The sequence below is a fragment of the Pseudochaenichthys georgianus genome, chromosome 19, assembly GCF_902827115.2.
Source record: "Pseudochaenichthys georgianus chromosome 19, fPseGeo1.2, whole genome shotgun sequence".
Taxonomy (NCBI): Eukaryota; Metazoa; Chordata; class Actinopteri; order Perciformes; family Channichthyidae; genus Pseudochaenichthys; species Pseudochaenichthys georgianus.
The window spans coordinates 281,366-297,633 of record NC_047521.1 but is presented as its reverse complement, the minus strand read 5'-3'; the positions used below and the strand labels follow the sequence as shown (position 1 = coordinate 297,633).

Below are 16,268 nucleotides of genomic sequence, written 5' to 3'. Positions count from 1 at the left end.
GGTTCGTATATTTGGATATTTTTCCTCCAGCGAAAACATTCTGGAACTCTCCATCATGCCCAAAGATGAGGACGTGTTGCAGTTGGTAAGTGTGAGTATTAACTTTCTTCTTTTTTCTCTTCCTTCATGCTCTCACCTTATAACTGAGTTAAGTCACAGCTAGCTAGGCTGTTCGCATGATGGCAGCGATTATGAATTGTTATTATAATTCATGCAGCTACTTATTTAGTTAAACTACAGATATTAATTTGGATTATTTGGTTATAAATCAGAAAACAACAACATTAGTTTGTACAGATGGGAAGAATATCTACACTGAACACAAATATAAATACAGCACTTTTGTTTTTGCTCCCATTTTTCATGAGATGAACTCAAAGATTTAAAACATTTTCTATATACACAAAATAAGAATTTCTCTCAAATATTGTTCACAAATCTGAAAAGATGTGTGATAGTGAGCACTTCTCCTTTGCCGAGATAATCCATCCCACCTCACAGGTGTGGCATATCAAGATGCTGATTAGACAGCATGCTTATTGCACAGGTGTGCCTTAGGCTGGCCACAATAAAAGGCCACTCTGAAACGTGCAGTTTTGCTTTATTGGGGGGGGTCTGGGGGGTCCGAAAACCAGTCAGTATCTGGTGTGACCACCATTTGCCACAACCCAAACAATAAATTAAATAGACTCAGGTTGGAAAGCAGAGCTCTCTTGTGGCCAAAACACGCAATTGCATTTGTGAAAATGCAGTAGTAAAAAATGTTTTTTAAAAATAAAGTAAGTCAGGAAGGTGGGGGCTCTCCATCTCCAGCTCCCAGCTGGGAAAACGGAATGGGGTTGTTGTGTTTCAGGTGCAGTTTAAGGTTGGTCGTATTGCTAGCTTTTGTTGCTACCTTTTTAAACAAATGCGACATACCGGCTCATTCAATTCCGTAGGTTCGCCTTGTTGGTTTGGCTTAAATCCAAAATATTTGATGTGGAATTAGGTTTTACAACCAATTCCATTTAACTTCAAATTCCCCTCAAGTAAGTCACACGTTGTCGCCTACTTGTCTCAAAAAACACTAAGAGCACAGCAGTCGAGGATACAGGTGTGTGTGCTCAGTCAGGACAGTATGAACTGATAAACTGGGTCAAAGTTATGGGCCTTGGAAAACATTTCCCCAACAGGTACAGTGACGTATTTGGGTATAGTGACGTGACGTAACCTCTGCGGAGCCGTTATGTTAAGTCCGCGGATTGGTCCACTTCCTCACACACACACACTCAATCTTTTCTCAGCTGCAGCTCCCCGGATTTCTCAGCCTGAGACGGCGGGACGCGGTGAGGCTGTGAGTCTGTGTGTGAGCACCAGAGGTCGCGTTAACCGAATATTTTCCGTCTATGACGGATTTTCTTTTACAATGATGGAAAAATCTGAAAGCCGTCCGTCATTTTGACAGATTAGAACAAACTCAGAACAGCGCCACAGTTTCCCCGCAGCGAGACTCCGGTGTTATGCCGTATTATGCATGCCCGCCCAAAAGGAAATTATATCGTTTCCAAACCTAACTTTGCCGTACAGATCATTGAAATGTCTGTGAGTATTTGCTTTACGTTTTTGTTAAACCCACAATGCTAACGCTGAGCCTCTGAATTAGCAACGAGCGAAAAATGCTAACAGATTACTGCACAGAAACTCACTCATAAAACTCTTATTATTTATCTTTTCTGCACATCCAACGATTGGCATCGTGAGAAGACACATAATCGATGGGTACATACATCATCACTCTATGATAAGAGTATTATCTCGCGGAGATAATAACAAGAACAGACATCAAAACATGTGGCGCTAGGTAGCTAAAACCGGCAACATGGCCTACCTTGGTCGTAGTCTGGTCAAAACTGGTCTTCAATGGCATTAAAACGATAAAAACGCTGCTGAAGTTAATCCATAGGTTAATCCAATGTGTCTGCGTCCATTTGAAATGATTTCTGATAATCCATAAGCAATAAACCCTGCTTTTCCGTTTCCAGATGTCAGAGCGAGAGATGCACTCTCATGCAAAACGACATGCGCAAAGCCCCCACCTTTTTGTGTTAACGTTGGTGTCTATGTGAAAACTCCCCTTAGATTCTATTGGCTCTAACGGTCAGAAAGAGATGTCAATCACCAAAATCGACCAATGGGTTCCAGAGAAACGGTAAAAACGATCATTTCCACCTAAAACATAATTTTTGGACGGACACTATAATTTGCAGTTTTTTTACTATGTTCAATCTGAATTTTCTTTCAAATAAAAAACATCTATATTGATTCTGACTTTTCTACATCCAACTCACAGGTTTATCATTACTTTGAGAACAAAGATTATTCATTTAACCCTTTTAGAAGTATAGTTATGGTCATTTGTTCTGGAAATGTCATTTTCGAGCCTGAGACCTGAAAAACAGGCTCGGTGCTTAACAGGTTAAGGATAATTATACATAATTATCCATATTGATTTTTTAAAAAAAAAAAATTTATTCTCTTGTACATGGGAACTGGGTACAGTACATTCTCCCAGACACAAATACTCAAATAAAATAGTTTACTTTATCAGCATTGGTGTTACCAATGCTTACTATTTATTTGATACCAATTTGGTAATACAATTAATAAAAAGAACAAGGTTTGGGTTCGTTCTTCAGATATGACTGCGATGTTAACATGTAAGCTCAATAATGAACTCCAGCTCAACCAACCATATTGTAATATCTAAGTAATCATCTTGAAATATGACATTATTATTTGTAATATACACACATCTTATTGTGAGGTTGATTTCACATACACTACGCCTCTCTTCAACACTACTTTGACGTTAGCTTGTCTACATAATACATAAGCACATTTTAATTAACCTTAGCAATGCATAAAGTTACCTATAATAAAATATCTCTCTAAGTTACAAGGATGACCTTATTTTACCAACCTCAAACAGAAGCCGTTTATTCTACAGTATTATCCCACTTAATGCTTAACATTTCTGTATGTAAGGGATAATGTGCAGCGAGGTGCCTCCGCTTCGCGTCGGGCTCCTGCTCAGCCTGTTGGGTGTTCTTTACCCATAATGACCAAGTCGCTGCACATTATTATTATTACAAGGCAAAAAGAGAAACGGTGATTACAGATTCTCAACAAAGTAACGACATCACTCCCAATATTAATTGACATTTTTTTATTGATTTAGGATTTTTTTTTTATTGATTTAAAAAACAGTATTATTGATTTAAAAAGTAATTTTATTAATTTAAAATGACATGCATCCGTTAAGAAAAATAGTCCGTTTTTATAGCGTTTTTGCAGAGCTTTTTGATTACAGATTTGAAAACATCGTTGCTTGCTTTACAAGTAGCACAATTCATGATGTCAAACCTTGGAAAGTATCTAGATATCCCTGCCCTAATGCCAAAGTAACTGGCAACTGAATATGTTTTGCCATTTGATGTCTGGACCAGCCTACGTAAAAAGGACCGCAGCTCTGTGTTAAGGTTTCTGCCCCGTAGCTGATCAGCTAGTCTTTAAATTGTTTCATAGCCCATAATGTGGTCCGTCTTTTCGCCTCTCTTACTTCTCCACTGTTTTCTTGTCCCTCTTGTCTTTTTATTTTCTTCACTGGGGACTCATCAGCCACTAGCCATTCATCCTGTGCTCTCCAAATATATTGAAATTAATATTAAAATCCTCCATGTTGCTCCCAGACGGTAGACAACGGAAAACTAAAGAAAAGCAAACTGTATACACTTTTCGACCAAACTGTATAGTTAAATCGACCGGACTTCTTTCTGCAGATGTGAGCGTCCTTAACAACGGTCAATAAATCCTTGACAGCGGTCTGTACTACTGGATTAACAAGGTGTCACGTGTTCTGAATTGACCAATCAGAATCCATTATTCAACTAAACCATGTAATACGTTTTAATTTGGAGACTAAGATTAGCATCGTTAGCACAGATGTAGCTACCACTTGCTTACATGCTAACCCATGCCTTAATGGGATCTATCATGCAAAATGCTTTTTTGTATGTCTTTTATACATAAATATGTGTCCCCGGTGTGTCGGGGAACTCGCGCAGCGTAAGAAAATAAAACACTTTCTCTTTTCCTCCGTTCCCACATCTTTTAAAAACGGGGGTACAACGAGCAGATACAGATTTGCTGCCGATACTACGTCATTTCGGATGGTGGACCCACAAAGAGTTGCTATAAGAAACAATGCCCGACGTGTTTTGGATGTAATATGGTATTTGTTTACATTACCAAGCATCGCTAACACTGAGAACTAACCTGTACTGAGCACATGTGTTTAAAAAGCAGGAAATAAAAAAAGGAACTCACCTCGTGGTAAACCCTTTAAGAGAACAATTATTTGAGCTCCATACTGTTTCAGAAATAATCCTTGAAGTGCTTTGATGGAAATTCTATCGCTCAAAGTGGAGTCGAAAGAGATGAGTTTTCAGTCTGCGCCGGATTCTAGCAGTTACTGGAAGCCAGTGAAGTGAGCGGAGGAGCGGCGTGGTAAACAAATTATAAATGGTAGTAACTCATTAATAAATGGGTATGTGTTTTACACTTTACAAGGCTCCCTTTTGGCAGTTATAAATATTAGTAACTCATAAATAAATGGTCATAAAGAGATGCCAAGAAACATCAAGATGGATGGGGGGGAGAATCAACTCAGTGAACAACAGATACCAAGGATGCTGGCTGATGAAGAAGACGAAGTAAGCTAGGTAGCCAATATACGGCTTAGTCATCTTGCCAAATAGTGAGCCTGTGTTGATGTATGAAAACGGTTAGAACTGGTTTATCAATGGTTCTTAATGATTAATAAAGTGTTTACAACCTAATTAATAACCTAATTATAAACCCTCTATGAAACCTTTATAAGGGTAGTCTTATTAAATAAATACGGTACAGCTGAATGTTGCACCTCTCCGCCCTCAGCTGTGCCCCCCCTGTTTGTCCCCTCTCCGTCCTGTCTGACACTGTGGTTCTCTCCTCAGGCGTACTCGCAGGACGCCTACCTGAAAGACAACGAGCCGTATGTGGGCGAGGCTCAGAACCTCCCTGTGCCCCCCCCCCTCTGTTACCCCGCCTCTATGCCCGGCCCCCCGTCCCCCCAGCCCGACCTCAGCCTGCACAGTCCCCTGGACAACTGGCAGTGCCGCCCCGGCTCCTCTCCACTGGACAACCGCCCCCCCGCTGCACCTACCCCCACCTCCGGCTGGCCCGGGGTTCCTGAAGATGCCAGCGGCCACATCCCGTCTCCCGCGCGGCCCCGAGGCCGTTCCTCTTCGGCCCTCAGTACACTGGACTTTCACTTTGCTAACCACAACGCTGCCATCGCCTCCGCCACCCTGCCCCCCCCACGGAAAAGCAGCCTGCCGGCCCCCGCCCGCTCCCACGCAGACTCTCTGTGCCACCAGGCTCTGTCGAACTGGTACTACAGCCAGGCCGAGGCGGCGGAGAACATCCCCCCCCCGCCACCGTAGCATCTCTCAGGACTGTTTAGCGGAGCTGGGGCTGGCCCTCGGCCCGGGACCCTCACCGGGCTCCGTCCCCTCTGCAGAGCAGCGCAGGAGAGAGGACCTCCTGAGCCACCAGCAGGCAGCCGCTGCCTCCCATGACTCCTACTGGCTGGGGGGGTTGGGGGGGTTGTCGGGCCCCGGCAGCTGGTCCTGCTCAGAGGGCCTGCTGGCAGCGTATGCAGAGTACGAGCACAACTACGGCCACTCCGTGGAGACCCTGGCCCAGGCCTCCGCTCTGGTGTCAGCACGCCATGAACCCCCCCCACATGGCCCCCAGACTGCTAGCTACAGGGAGCAGAAAATGTCAGCGGGGCATCAGCACCAAACCACAGCGTCCTCCCCCATCACTGCCTCCTTCACAGTGCCTCCCAGCGGCAGGCGGGGGGGGCAGGTAGCTGAGCCCCAGACTCGGCGCGTTAAAGAGGAGGAGCTGGTGGGCTACAGGAGCTACAGCCCCTCCTTCTCCCGCAAAGCCGGACACCCCCTCCAGCAGGCCCACTCCTTCAGAGAGCCCAGCTACAGCGGCCCCCACCTCACCTGGAGCCCTGCAGACTGTGAGGGGGCTCTGGTCCCCAGGCCCCAGTCCACCCCCGCCCTGTCTGCATCAGACGAGGAGAGAGCCGGCCTGGGGGAGGACCGGGAGCTCCTCTCCCCCGTCTCTCTGAACCAGGTGCTGAGGCAGAAGCCCCCCTCTGGCCGCAGAACTCCTGTTCAGGCCGCCCAACATCCCCACTACCCCCCCCAAGCAGAGCCACCAGAGCCCATTGGTCTGGAACCTTCACGAGGGACCCCCTCTCCTGTCTCTGGGGGGCCGACCCCCACCCACAGGGCTAACGGTAGCCTGGCACAGCATGCATACAACTCCCTGTCCTCCATCCCATTCATAGGTGAGTCACTGTTACAGTGGCAACAGCTATCAAAGAAGATGTCACACTCACCACTACCTGTCCCAATAATCAATTCAATTCAAATAGCTTTATTGGCATGACGTAATGACAGTGTTGCCAAAGCTTTGTACAATTACGACATTTTTACATAAATATACATTTGGAATGTAATGTTATATTCATAAACATTTTGAACAGAAGCAAATAACATGTTTTCTTTACAAGGAAAACTATAAAATGTACGAACATGAAAAAAACACGAAAAAAATAGAAAAAGTTAAGATGAGTTATTGATTATTGTGCAGAATAATAATGATAATACATTCTTATATTACATAAATATAAAAATGATAAATAGAAAGACGTGAGACCTGGTGTGTTTCTACCCATCTCAACATGTCTGTGTGTTAATACCAGTCAGTGTGTGTCATATGTTCCCTCACTCGTCACTACATTCAGTTAAGTCTTAGAACATGTTCAACGTTAACTTGTCAAGTGTATGTTTGTTGTCAGTTAACCCTGAGAGTGTTAGTTGTGTTGTCTGTCTCTGTAACTCTCTCCTGTGGCGGCCTCAGATGATCCCAGCAGCCCCGGCTCTGACCTGCAGGCCTGCTATGTCCCTGCCTGCTCTGTTGTGTCCAGTTCCACTGTGGCCACCCTGTCTGTCTCCCCCACCCTCTCCTCCCTCTCCCCCTTTGTCACACTTTGTTCTCAGAACCTCAGTGAGTCTCACTCTCAATACTGAAAAGCTTCTCACAGAGCCAGATCAATATCTCGTATGTCTGACACTGACCAACATCACAGCCATTGTTTGCTTAATTCATTTGAATCAAGATGAAGTTATGTAATGCATGCAGAAAAGATATACATATATATATTTATATATGTCTAGTCTCAGCCTCATTCTCATTTGAAAGGAGTACACTGCTATCTAAAAACACTGCATCCACACATCTGTTTCACTCATTCAAACTCTTGTTGGATTGATTTATTTGAATGTAAAACTCCTGATAACGAAAGGACATTGCATGCTGCAGCGCTGTAGGGTCAAATGTATCCAACACTGAGAACTAAGCCTTTAGTTCCTTTACCTGGCTTATGTCAAAGTTTAAAATCAGCTTCACATTTCCCCACCATAAATAACATAGTGTGTACCCTGCCTCTGTGTCACATGTCACTACCATTCATTATAAAATACATCTTAGTCTCCTCCTCCTCCTCCCCTCTCTAACTCCTCTTGTCTCTCTTCAGGGAGTATTAAAAGTCGCCGCTCCTCCTACCTGCTGGCCATCACCACAGAGAGATCCAAGTCCTGTGACGAAGGTCTCAACACCTTCAGGGAGGAAGGCCGTGTCTTCTCGTAAGAACTCAAAGGGCCATTTAAAAACGGCATTATTTACTATTCCATATAGTGTCAGAAATGAGTAGTGTTAAACATTGTGTGCCGCAGAGCCTTCACAGTGACACAGGATCATGGATAGACACTTCAAGTTTTCTGAAGTAAATATCAAGCATAATTGTTTGTAGCCTTTATTTAACCGGGTGAAGCCCCTTGAGATCAAAAGATCTCTTCTTCAGGGTGACCTGCAGGACATCAGTTACACATGTAACATAAAAACAACAGAACAACAATAAGGATGACATACAACATAATGTACAGGGTACAGTTTACAAAACTCTATTCACAATGACAGGTACCATGAGTATCAGACAGCATGGCACCCAGCGAGTTTCAAAGTGATGCAGGGGAACCAAAGTGCTCAGTTGTAAACAGGTTTGCAGACTGTTCCAAGTCAGTGGAGCTGCTCATCTAAAAGCTTTCTTCCCTAAGACAGTCCTAGCACTTGGCACATTTAATAAAACAACATCATGAGATCTCAGGCAATACGTACTTTCAATTCGTCGAGAGATCAGAGAGCAGATATAAAAAGGTAGTTTACCCAACATGGCTTTGTAGATGAACATGTACCAGTGACTGAGCCTCCGTACAGTTAGTGAAGGCAGACCTGCCTCGGCGTACAGGGTACAGTGATGAGTCAGTGCTTTACAGTTTGTCACACATCTCAGAGCACTGTGATACGCAGCATCTAACTTGATCAGGCAATGGGCAGGTGCATTCATATACATCAGATCCCCATAGTCCAGCACAGGTCAAAGGTCACAGAGCCTTTTCCTGGCCTCAAGCGAGAAACAGGACTTGTTTCTGGAGAAGAAACCTAGCCTAACCCTCAGCTTTTTAAGCAGGTTATTGACATGAAGTTTAAAAGAGAGACAATCATCAAGCCAGATACCAAGGTATTTGTAACAGGCAACAACTTCAAGTTTTGTTCCTTGCGTAGTTACAATATCTAAAACTGGTGTCTTTTATGCTTTTGAAAAGAGCATTACCTTGGTTTTATCCACATTTAAAAGAAGCTTTAATTCAGAGAGCTGAGTCTGAATAGTGTTAAAAAAAGCCTGTAATTTAACAACAGCCTCTTTAATGGAGGGACCTGCACAATACATCACAGTATCATCCGCATAAAAATGTAAAGTAGCTTCATCCACATTATCACCTACGCTGTTAATATATATGGAGAATAAAAGTGGTCCTAAAACAGAACCTTGTGGTACACCATTAGAAATGTTTAACCACTCAGAAGACAGTCCATCACAATGAACACATTGGGACCTTTCAGAGAGGTAGTTCACAAACCACCCCACTGCAAGGCTGGACATGCCAATACTGAGTAGCCTCTGCTTTAAGATGCGATGATCAACGGTGTCAAACGCTTTGGATAGGTCAATAAACAGAGCTGCACAACTCTGCTTATTATCTAAAATACTAGTAATGTCATTTACCACTTTCATTGTCGCAGTGATGGTGCTGTGTTTCTTTCTGAAGCCTGACTGATGTTTAGACAGGATATCATTTATAGATAAAAACTCCTTTACTTGTTCACTCACTAAGCGTTCGAGCACCTTAGCCAGAACTGACAATTTAGAGATTGGCCTATAGTTATTTAAAATAGTTGCCTCCCCTCCTTTCAGTAAAGGCAAGACATAAGCAGACTTCCATACTTTTGGAATTGTATTTGTGCTGAGGGAGAGGTTAAAAAAAGAAGTAAGAGGTGGAGCAATAAAGTCTGCAGCTATCTTTAAAAAGAAAGGTTCTAAGTTGTCCGGGCCAGCCGGTTTCCTAGGATCTAGCTTAGATAAGGCTTCATGAACAATACCAACAGTAAAAGGGGTAAAACTGAAAGGGTTTTCCAGACCACGTTGTTCAGAGTCACAGACTGTGGTGTTCACAGAAGCAGAGTTAGTGACAGAATGAAACAGAGGACACAAAGTGCTCATTAAAGCAATTTAGCATAGTGGCCCTGTCTGATATAGAGCCAGATGCTGTGGTGAGGCACGGAGGTAGCTCATTACGGATCTCACCGGTGGATATCGATTTTATTGCTTTCCAAAATTTCCTAGGATTATTTAGGTTTTCTGTGGTAACTGACAAATAGTACTTCGACTTTGCACTTTTGACATTTGAAGTGAAGCTATTCCTTAGCTGCCTAAAACGCAGCCATTCTATCTCTGAGCCTGATCTCCTAGCCTTTGCCCAGGCCTTGTTTCTCTCATGAAGGAGACTGGACAGCTCAGCAGAGAACCAAGGATTGTCTCGTCCCTTTACTCTAAATGTACGCAGGGGTGCATGTCTATCAATGATCTCCATAAAACCAAGATAAAAATAAGACCATGCGGTTTCTACATCAGCACACAGATCGATTTTACCCCAATCAAAATCAAACAGATCATGAACAAAACCCTGCTCCACAAAATGTTTTTTGTCTCTCTTGATGATAATGCGAGGTTTAACCTTTTGGACCTTAGTGTCCCTAATTGTGGCTACAACACAGTGATCGCTCAGATCATTTGCAAATACTCCCACAGATGAATATTTATGGGGAACATTAGTTAAAATGACATCAATTAGGGAGGATTTATTAGGGGACTTAATATTTGGGCGAGTAGGACTGTCCACAATTTGAGTAACTTTCAATGAGATACAAAGGTTTTTAAAATCCTCTGACACTGCAGTTAACCAGTCCCAGTTAAAATCTCCAAGTAGCACTATTTCCTTGTAGTCTAGTTGTGATAAAAGATTTGCTAGTGAAGACAAGGAGTCTTTGACAGCTGAGGGGGGTCTGTAACAGCCCACCACCATGACCTGTTGCCCCTTTGCCACTTCTATATTTAAGGCTAAAAATTCAAATTGCTTACTGATAGATTTGGAAACTAATGTGGATACACTGAACTTATTCTTAACATAAATGGCAACGCCACCGCCTTTATTAGGCCGGTCTGTACGATACACATTAAAACCATTTAAGGCAATGTTAGAGGCCAAAATAGATTTGTTTAGCCATGTTTCAGATAAGACAATGACGTCAGCGTCAGTCGAGCTCGCCCAGATACGGACAAAATCTAGTTTACCTAACATACACATTCAAGTGGATGAAACCCAACCCAGACCTAGCTTTAAAATCAGCAGGAGTAGCGATCTGACTACTACTACTGGGCGGACCAGGGTTAGGTTGTACATTTCCTGACAGTAATAACAACAAAAAAAACAGGCATCTTTTCCTCTTAAATGACACACATACATTGTCATCTAATTTAGAAACACCGGAAAAGTCTGCGAGAGTGTGATTAGAGCTTAAGAAGCAGTCCTGAAGAACCATCATCGCAGGAAAACAAAAAAGACAAACATATTTTGTCGAGCAGATTGTCTGTGACAAGGCAACCGGTAATTGTTTGAGCAACACATCCGAACCTTTGCAGGGGATGCCCACTGCGGGTGGCCGAACAAATAAATAATAGATTTAAACTGGTCCAAGTTTCACAGTTGATAGTGTATTTGTTAGGTACAAAGAGTCTCTATTGCATGTTGCCTTTTTGTAAACAACATTGTGAATAGGGGAAATGCAATGATGTAATTTCCGCTTTTTTTTTTGTTATTGACATTTGTTGTTTTTATAGTTACTAATATGTTTTGTTTGATTTATTTTGGTTGTCAAAACTTATATTTACCATTGAGTATGTATTTTTCCCATGTCTTTACAAGTTCTGTTTGTGTGGCTCCTGTCCGTTCTGTTTCACAGCAAACTACCAAAAAGGGTCAAGAGCTTTTTCACTGATGGGGTAAGTGTTCAACATGTGCTACTGTATATTTGTACTTTATATTTCTACTTCCAAACAAACTGTGTGGTGTGCACCCCATAATACCCCTTGTTGTGTTTCAGTCTCTGGAGAGCCTGCGAGCTCAGGAGGAGGCCCGCTCCAAACGCCACTCCACCTCCGAGCTGGGAACCATCACCTTCAGCCACATACGCAGGGAGGGCTGGCTGCACTGCAAACAGATCCTCACCGAGAAGGGAAAGGTAACACACCCCTCCATTTCTCTATACTTTATATGCAAAGAAAAACAAGAAATGATAGGAAAGAAAAATGCTGAAGTTTGATTAATGTTTTGCACGTGAAGCAGACAAGAGGAACCTCATCGCAGTTCAGTTCTGCCTTCCAGCTGTGAAACTGCTTTCATCACCCAATTCTGCACATAAGTGTTCTGGGATGTAACTGGGCAGGACTCAAATACATTAAACATGAACATTTCCCAGAGCACAAATTCTAAACGTTCGCTAATTTTACTGCAACGACTTTGGCACTGGGATGCAAAGAACAATCCTGGTGAACTCCTTAAATCCAAATGAAAGGAGTATTCTTCATTAAGAGAGGCTATTGTATCATGAATATAATGTGTGCCGTGCGCAGGACATGTCCTTCTTTATCTCATAATGTATTTTAACATTTGATCCGGCATTGATCAATTTTAACTCAATGTATTGATAACCTGATTACACATTTCTCTCTGTACCTTTTACCTGTTAAAGTTAGTATTGCTATGCAACGATGGGCTGACTGTTGTCTCTGTATGTCCTTGCTGTAGAAAGTAGGAGGTGGCATGCGACCATGGAAACGCGTCTTCTCCGTGCTGCGCTCCCATTCGCTCTTCCTCTACAAGGACAAGCGAGAGGCCGTCCTGCACGGGGCGGGGCCCGGCCAGGACGAACATCCTCCAATCAGCATCCGCGGCTGCCTGATCGACATCGCCTACAGTGAGACCAAGAGGAAGCACACCCTGAGGCTCACCACGCAGGACTTCTGCGAGTACCTGCTGCAGGCCGAGGACCGGGACGACATGCTGGCCTGGATCAGGGTCATCAGGGAGAACAGCAAGACCGGCAACGAGGTGGGGTCTTCATACACACATACTCTCATGGAATGTACACAAACACACACATCCTGACCTCTTCTGTCCCCTCCTCTTTCTCTAGGAGATCGGTTTCTCAGGACAAGCTCTCATCAACAAGAAGCTGAACGACTACAGGAAACACAGGTCAGCTCCGGTCAGGTCAGGATCAGACCGCCACTGTCCCTTATCCTATGTGTGAGGAGGGTCTCTATTGCTCAGGGCTGGAGGCCTGTCCGAGGCAATAACTGAGAGCAGATACCATGAACCAAAAATAAAACAACCCCCATCGTGTTTTTATTCATATATCTGAGGTCATCATTCCATTTCTATAAAGAACTGAAAGATATTGTTACTGAAATCTGTATAAACGTCCTCTTCACACCTCTTCGAATCACAGCGTACTTGATGTTCTTCTGTCTTGGTTTGTCTCCCTGGGTGCAGTCTGACAGGCAGTAAGCCTGACTCCTCTCCCAGAGCACATCGCATGATACCTCCCTTCCTGCTTGCTAAGACTGACAACGCCTCAGTGAACCGGGCGAGAACTGGTGAGTCCACCATGCACCCAGAGGACAGAGAGTGCTGAGGGCTGGCAGGGATCACAGGGGGCTCTGATGTGTGCTGGTACCAAAAGGAATGGTACCAGTACACATCTCAATGAGGGAGAAAGAGTAGATTCAAGCCTTCATATTAACTTTATATCTTTTATGTGGAGAAATCCATTTGAAAGCAAACATGAATCATCTGTACATTTAGCCTACTTTAAAACATACCTGGAGGGGGACATAAAGACTTATGGTTAGTTTCTAATTCAAATGTAATTTACCGTTAGCATTTGCCTGAATTTTAGTAATAATTCAGAGTATGATTGGCACTGAATTTTGTTATAAATCTACACTATAGCTTCTGATGATGAACCTTGAATCATCACTTTGTGTTTTGTTTTTTAAATGCCATTGATAGAAAATGCACTATTCTATGTTAAAATGAACACACATGTCCTTGTTAGCTCAGGAAGTGTGTGTGTGTGTGTGTGTGTGTGTGTGTGTGTGTGTGTGTGTGTGTGTGTGTGTGTGTGTGTGTGTGTGTGTGTGTGTGTGTGTGTGTGTGTGTGTGTGTGCGTGTGCGCGTGCGTGCGTGTGTGTGTGTGTGCACGCTGGGAATCATTCATTTTAGGGTGAAGACTTGGTTAGGGTTATGTGTTGGTTCTGGTTAAGTTTAGGATAAGTCTCCAGGAAATGCATGTAAGTCAATGTAATGTCCCCTGAAGTGTGTGTGTGTGTGTGTGTGTGTGTGTGTGTGTGTGTGTGTGTGTGTGTGTGTGTGTGTGTGTGTGTGTGTGTGTGTGTGTGTGTGTGTGTGTGTGTGTGTGTGTGTGTGTGTGTGTGTGTGTGTGTGTGTGTGTGTGTGTGTGTGTGTGTGTGTGTGTGTGTGTGTGTGTGTGTGTGTGTGTGTGTGTGTGTGCGCGCGCGCGCAGATGACAACAAGGCACTGTGGGGCATCAGCATCATGAAGAAGGCGAAGAAGACGGGCAGTCCAAAGGCGTTCGGTGTGAGACTGGAGGACTGTCAGCCTGCTGTCAGCCACAAAGTGAGCCTTCAGGGTGAACTATGAGCAGCCACAGCAACACGGCTCAGAGCCTACACATAACAGGAATTCACTGTCTTAAAAGATAATGTCAGTCTGTAGCAGTCCCTCATTATTTGGTACGTCTTTGCCAGTTCTCCGTTCCTTTTACTGAATGTTACAATTCCCTAAGCTGATTGGAGGGGATTAAGATCACCTGTTGGCTCTTAATTAAGAGTTATGAGAGCAGCTTGTGGTTTTCCCCTCTTGACCAATCAGAGTGAGACGAGAACATGTTTGACTTGAGAGAGGTAGAGAACTGCCCCCCCCCCCCACAGGCTTTGTGATCTTTCTTCCTTTAAAGAAGTACCCAGATATAAATGTCTTTGTTTGGGGTTCTGAATGGAGACATGACAAATAACAAAAGAGAACCGTTCATATTCGAAAAATCAATTCATAAGTAATTACTGAAAGAAACCCTAGAGTTCTTTAATTAAAAGATTATCAATACTTTTAGGATTAAATCCTGACAAACTGAGCTGACACTAAGCAGGACTCTAACTTACTATCTATTGAATGTCTTGCATATTGAAGGCAAAGCCATGTAACGTCTCAAACTATAGTTTATATTGTCATGTCAAATGCTTGAATGAATGAATGAATACTATTGATGTCACAACCACCTGTACCAGGCAGTACTGAGAGACATGCACCTCAGTGATGCCACGTGCCTAAAGGGCCCTTCAGCCAAATCAGGATCATTTACTAAGTTGAGGTAAGTGTGTATTAACTTTGGATCAGACCCATTAGACTGGTATTAGGTTGCATGTTTTAATGTAGAATTTTCAAAGACACGTTATAAATATATTAAATATATGATACATGTCTAAGAAAGGCAGTAAATAATGAATCGTCGAAAAAATAGGGTGTGAACTTGGGCTAGCCATCACTTCATATGGCCATTATATTTAGAAACGCATGTCTCTGTGTTTCTCAACACTGACCGAAGTCATGTATCTGTTGCCTCTCTTTCTAATTGACTTTCATCACAAACATCCTCTATTTGCTTCACTGCTCCATCATTAACTCCGACACGTCCCTCTCTCCCTGTCTGTCCTCAGTTCGTCCCCCTGATAGTGGAGATGTGCTGTGGGGTGGTGGAGGAGACGGGTTTGGAATACACCGGGATCTACCGCGTGCCAGGGAACAACGCCATGGTGTCCAACCTGCAGGAGCACCTGGACAAGGGCCTGGACATCAACACAGCTGAGGAGGTACGTGCAACTGGAGCCGTGACTAAGAGTCACTGAGGGACATCAGGACAGAGTGGTGTATGTGTAATGCTTCATGGAAGACACTAACCCCTCTCTTGTGTGTCTCAACAGAGGTGGCAGGACCTGAACGTGATCAGCAGCTTGCTCAAATCCTTTTTCCGGAAACTGCCTGAGCCTCTCTTCACTGATGGTGAGTCCTCTCGTCAGTTCATTGTGAAGCGCAGCAGGAATCATAACGAACCTCTGTCGTGCACATTATAAAAGTAGCAACTGGATGCTTTTCCCAGTTTGTATACAAATAAACATCATTTAATGCCTCTTTCTGTATATATATATGATACTGAATGCTAAAAAATAAAAGCCTTGTATTGTATGTAGTCATACATCTACTCTGTCCACAGACAAATATATTGACTTCATCGATGCCAACCGTATAGAAGATGCAGAGGACAGACTGAAGACCATGAAGAAACTGGTATGTGTCGTAAAACAATGAATATGTTCTCCCTTCTTTACTATACATATTTGTATTTCTATATTCATCCATCCTTCCGTCTGCAGCTCCATGACCTCCCAGATTACTATTACCACACCCTGAAGTTCCTGGTGGGTCACCTGAAGAAGGTTGCAGATAATGCTGACAAGAACAAGGTAACCTCTCCGCCTCTAAGGGAACACGAGCATTCTTTAAGACAGACAT

At 43.5% G+C, this 16,268-nt stretch overlaps 1 protein-coding gene across 1 annotated transcript in view; it reads left to right on the top strand.

Moving 5' to 3' along the window:
- LOC117464740 (rho GTPase-activating protein 23-like) overlaps nucleotides 1–16,268 on the top strand; it is a 113,053-nt gene that overhangs the window by 89,400 nt on the left and 7,385 nt on the right. Inside the window, 15 exon segments of the mRNA XM_071206841.1 lie at nucleotides 31–85; nucleotides 5,034–5,497; nucleotides 5,499–6,445; nucleotides 7,021–7,167; nucleotides 7,697–7,805; nucleotides 11,581–11,620; nucleotides 11,722–11,859; nucleotides 12,426–12,728; nucleotides 12,814–12,875; nucleotides 13,173–13,276; nucleotides 14,206–14,318; nucleotides 15,416–15,568; nucleotides 15,680–15,758; nucleotides 15,970–16,043; nucleotides 16,130–16,219. Coding sequence (XP_071062942.1) covers nucleotides 31–85; nucleotides 5,034–5,497; nucleotides 5,499–6,445; nucleotides 7,021–7,167; nucleotides 7,697–7,805; nucleotides 11,581–11,620; nucleotides 11,722–11,859; nucleotides 12,426–12,728; nucleotides 12,814–12,875; nucleotides 13,173–13,276; nucleotides 14,206–14,318; nucleotides 15,416–15,568; nucleotides 15,680–15,758; nucleotides 15,970–16,043; nucleotides 16,130–16,219 — 2,878 coding nt within the window.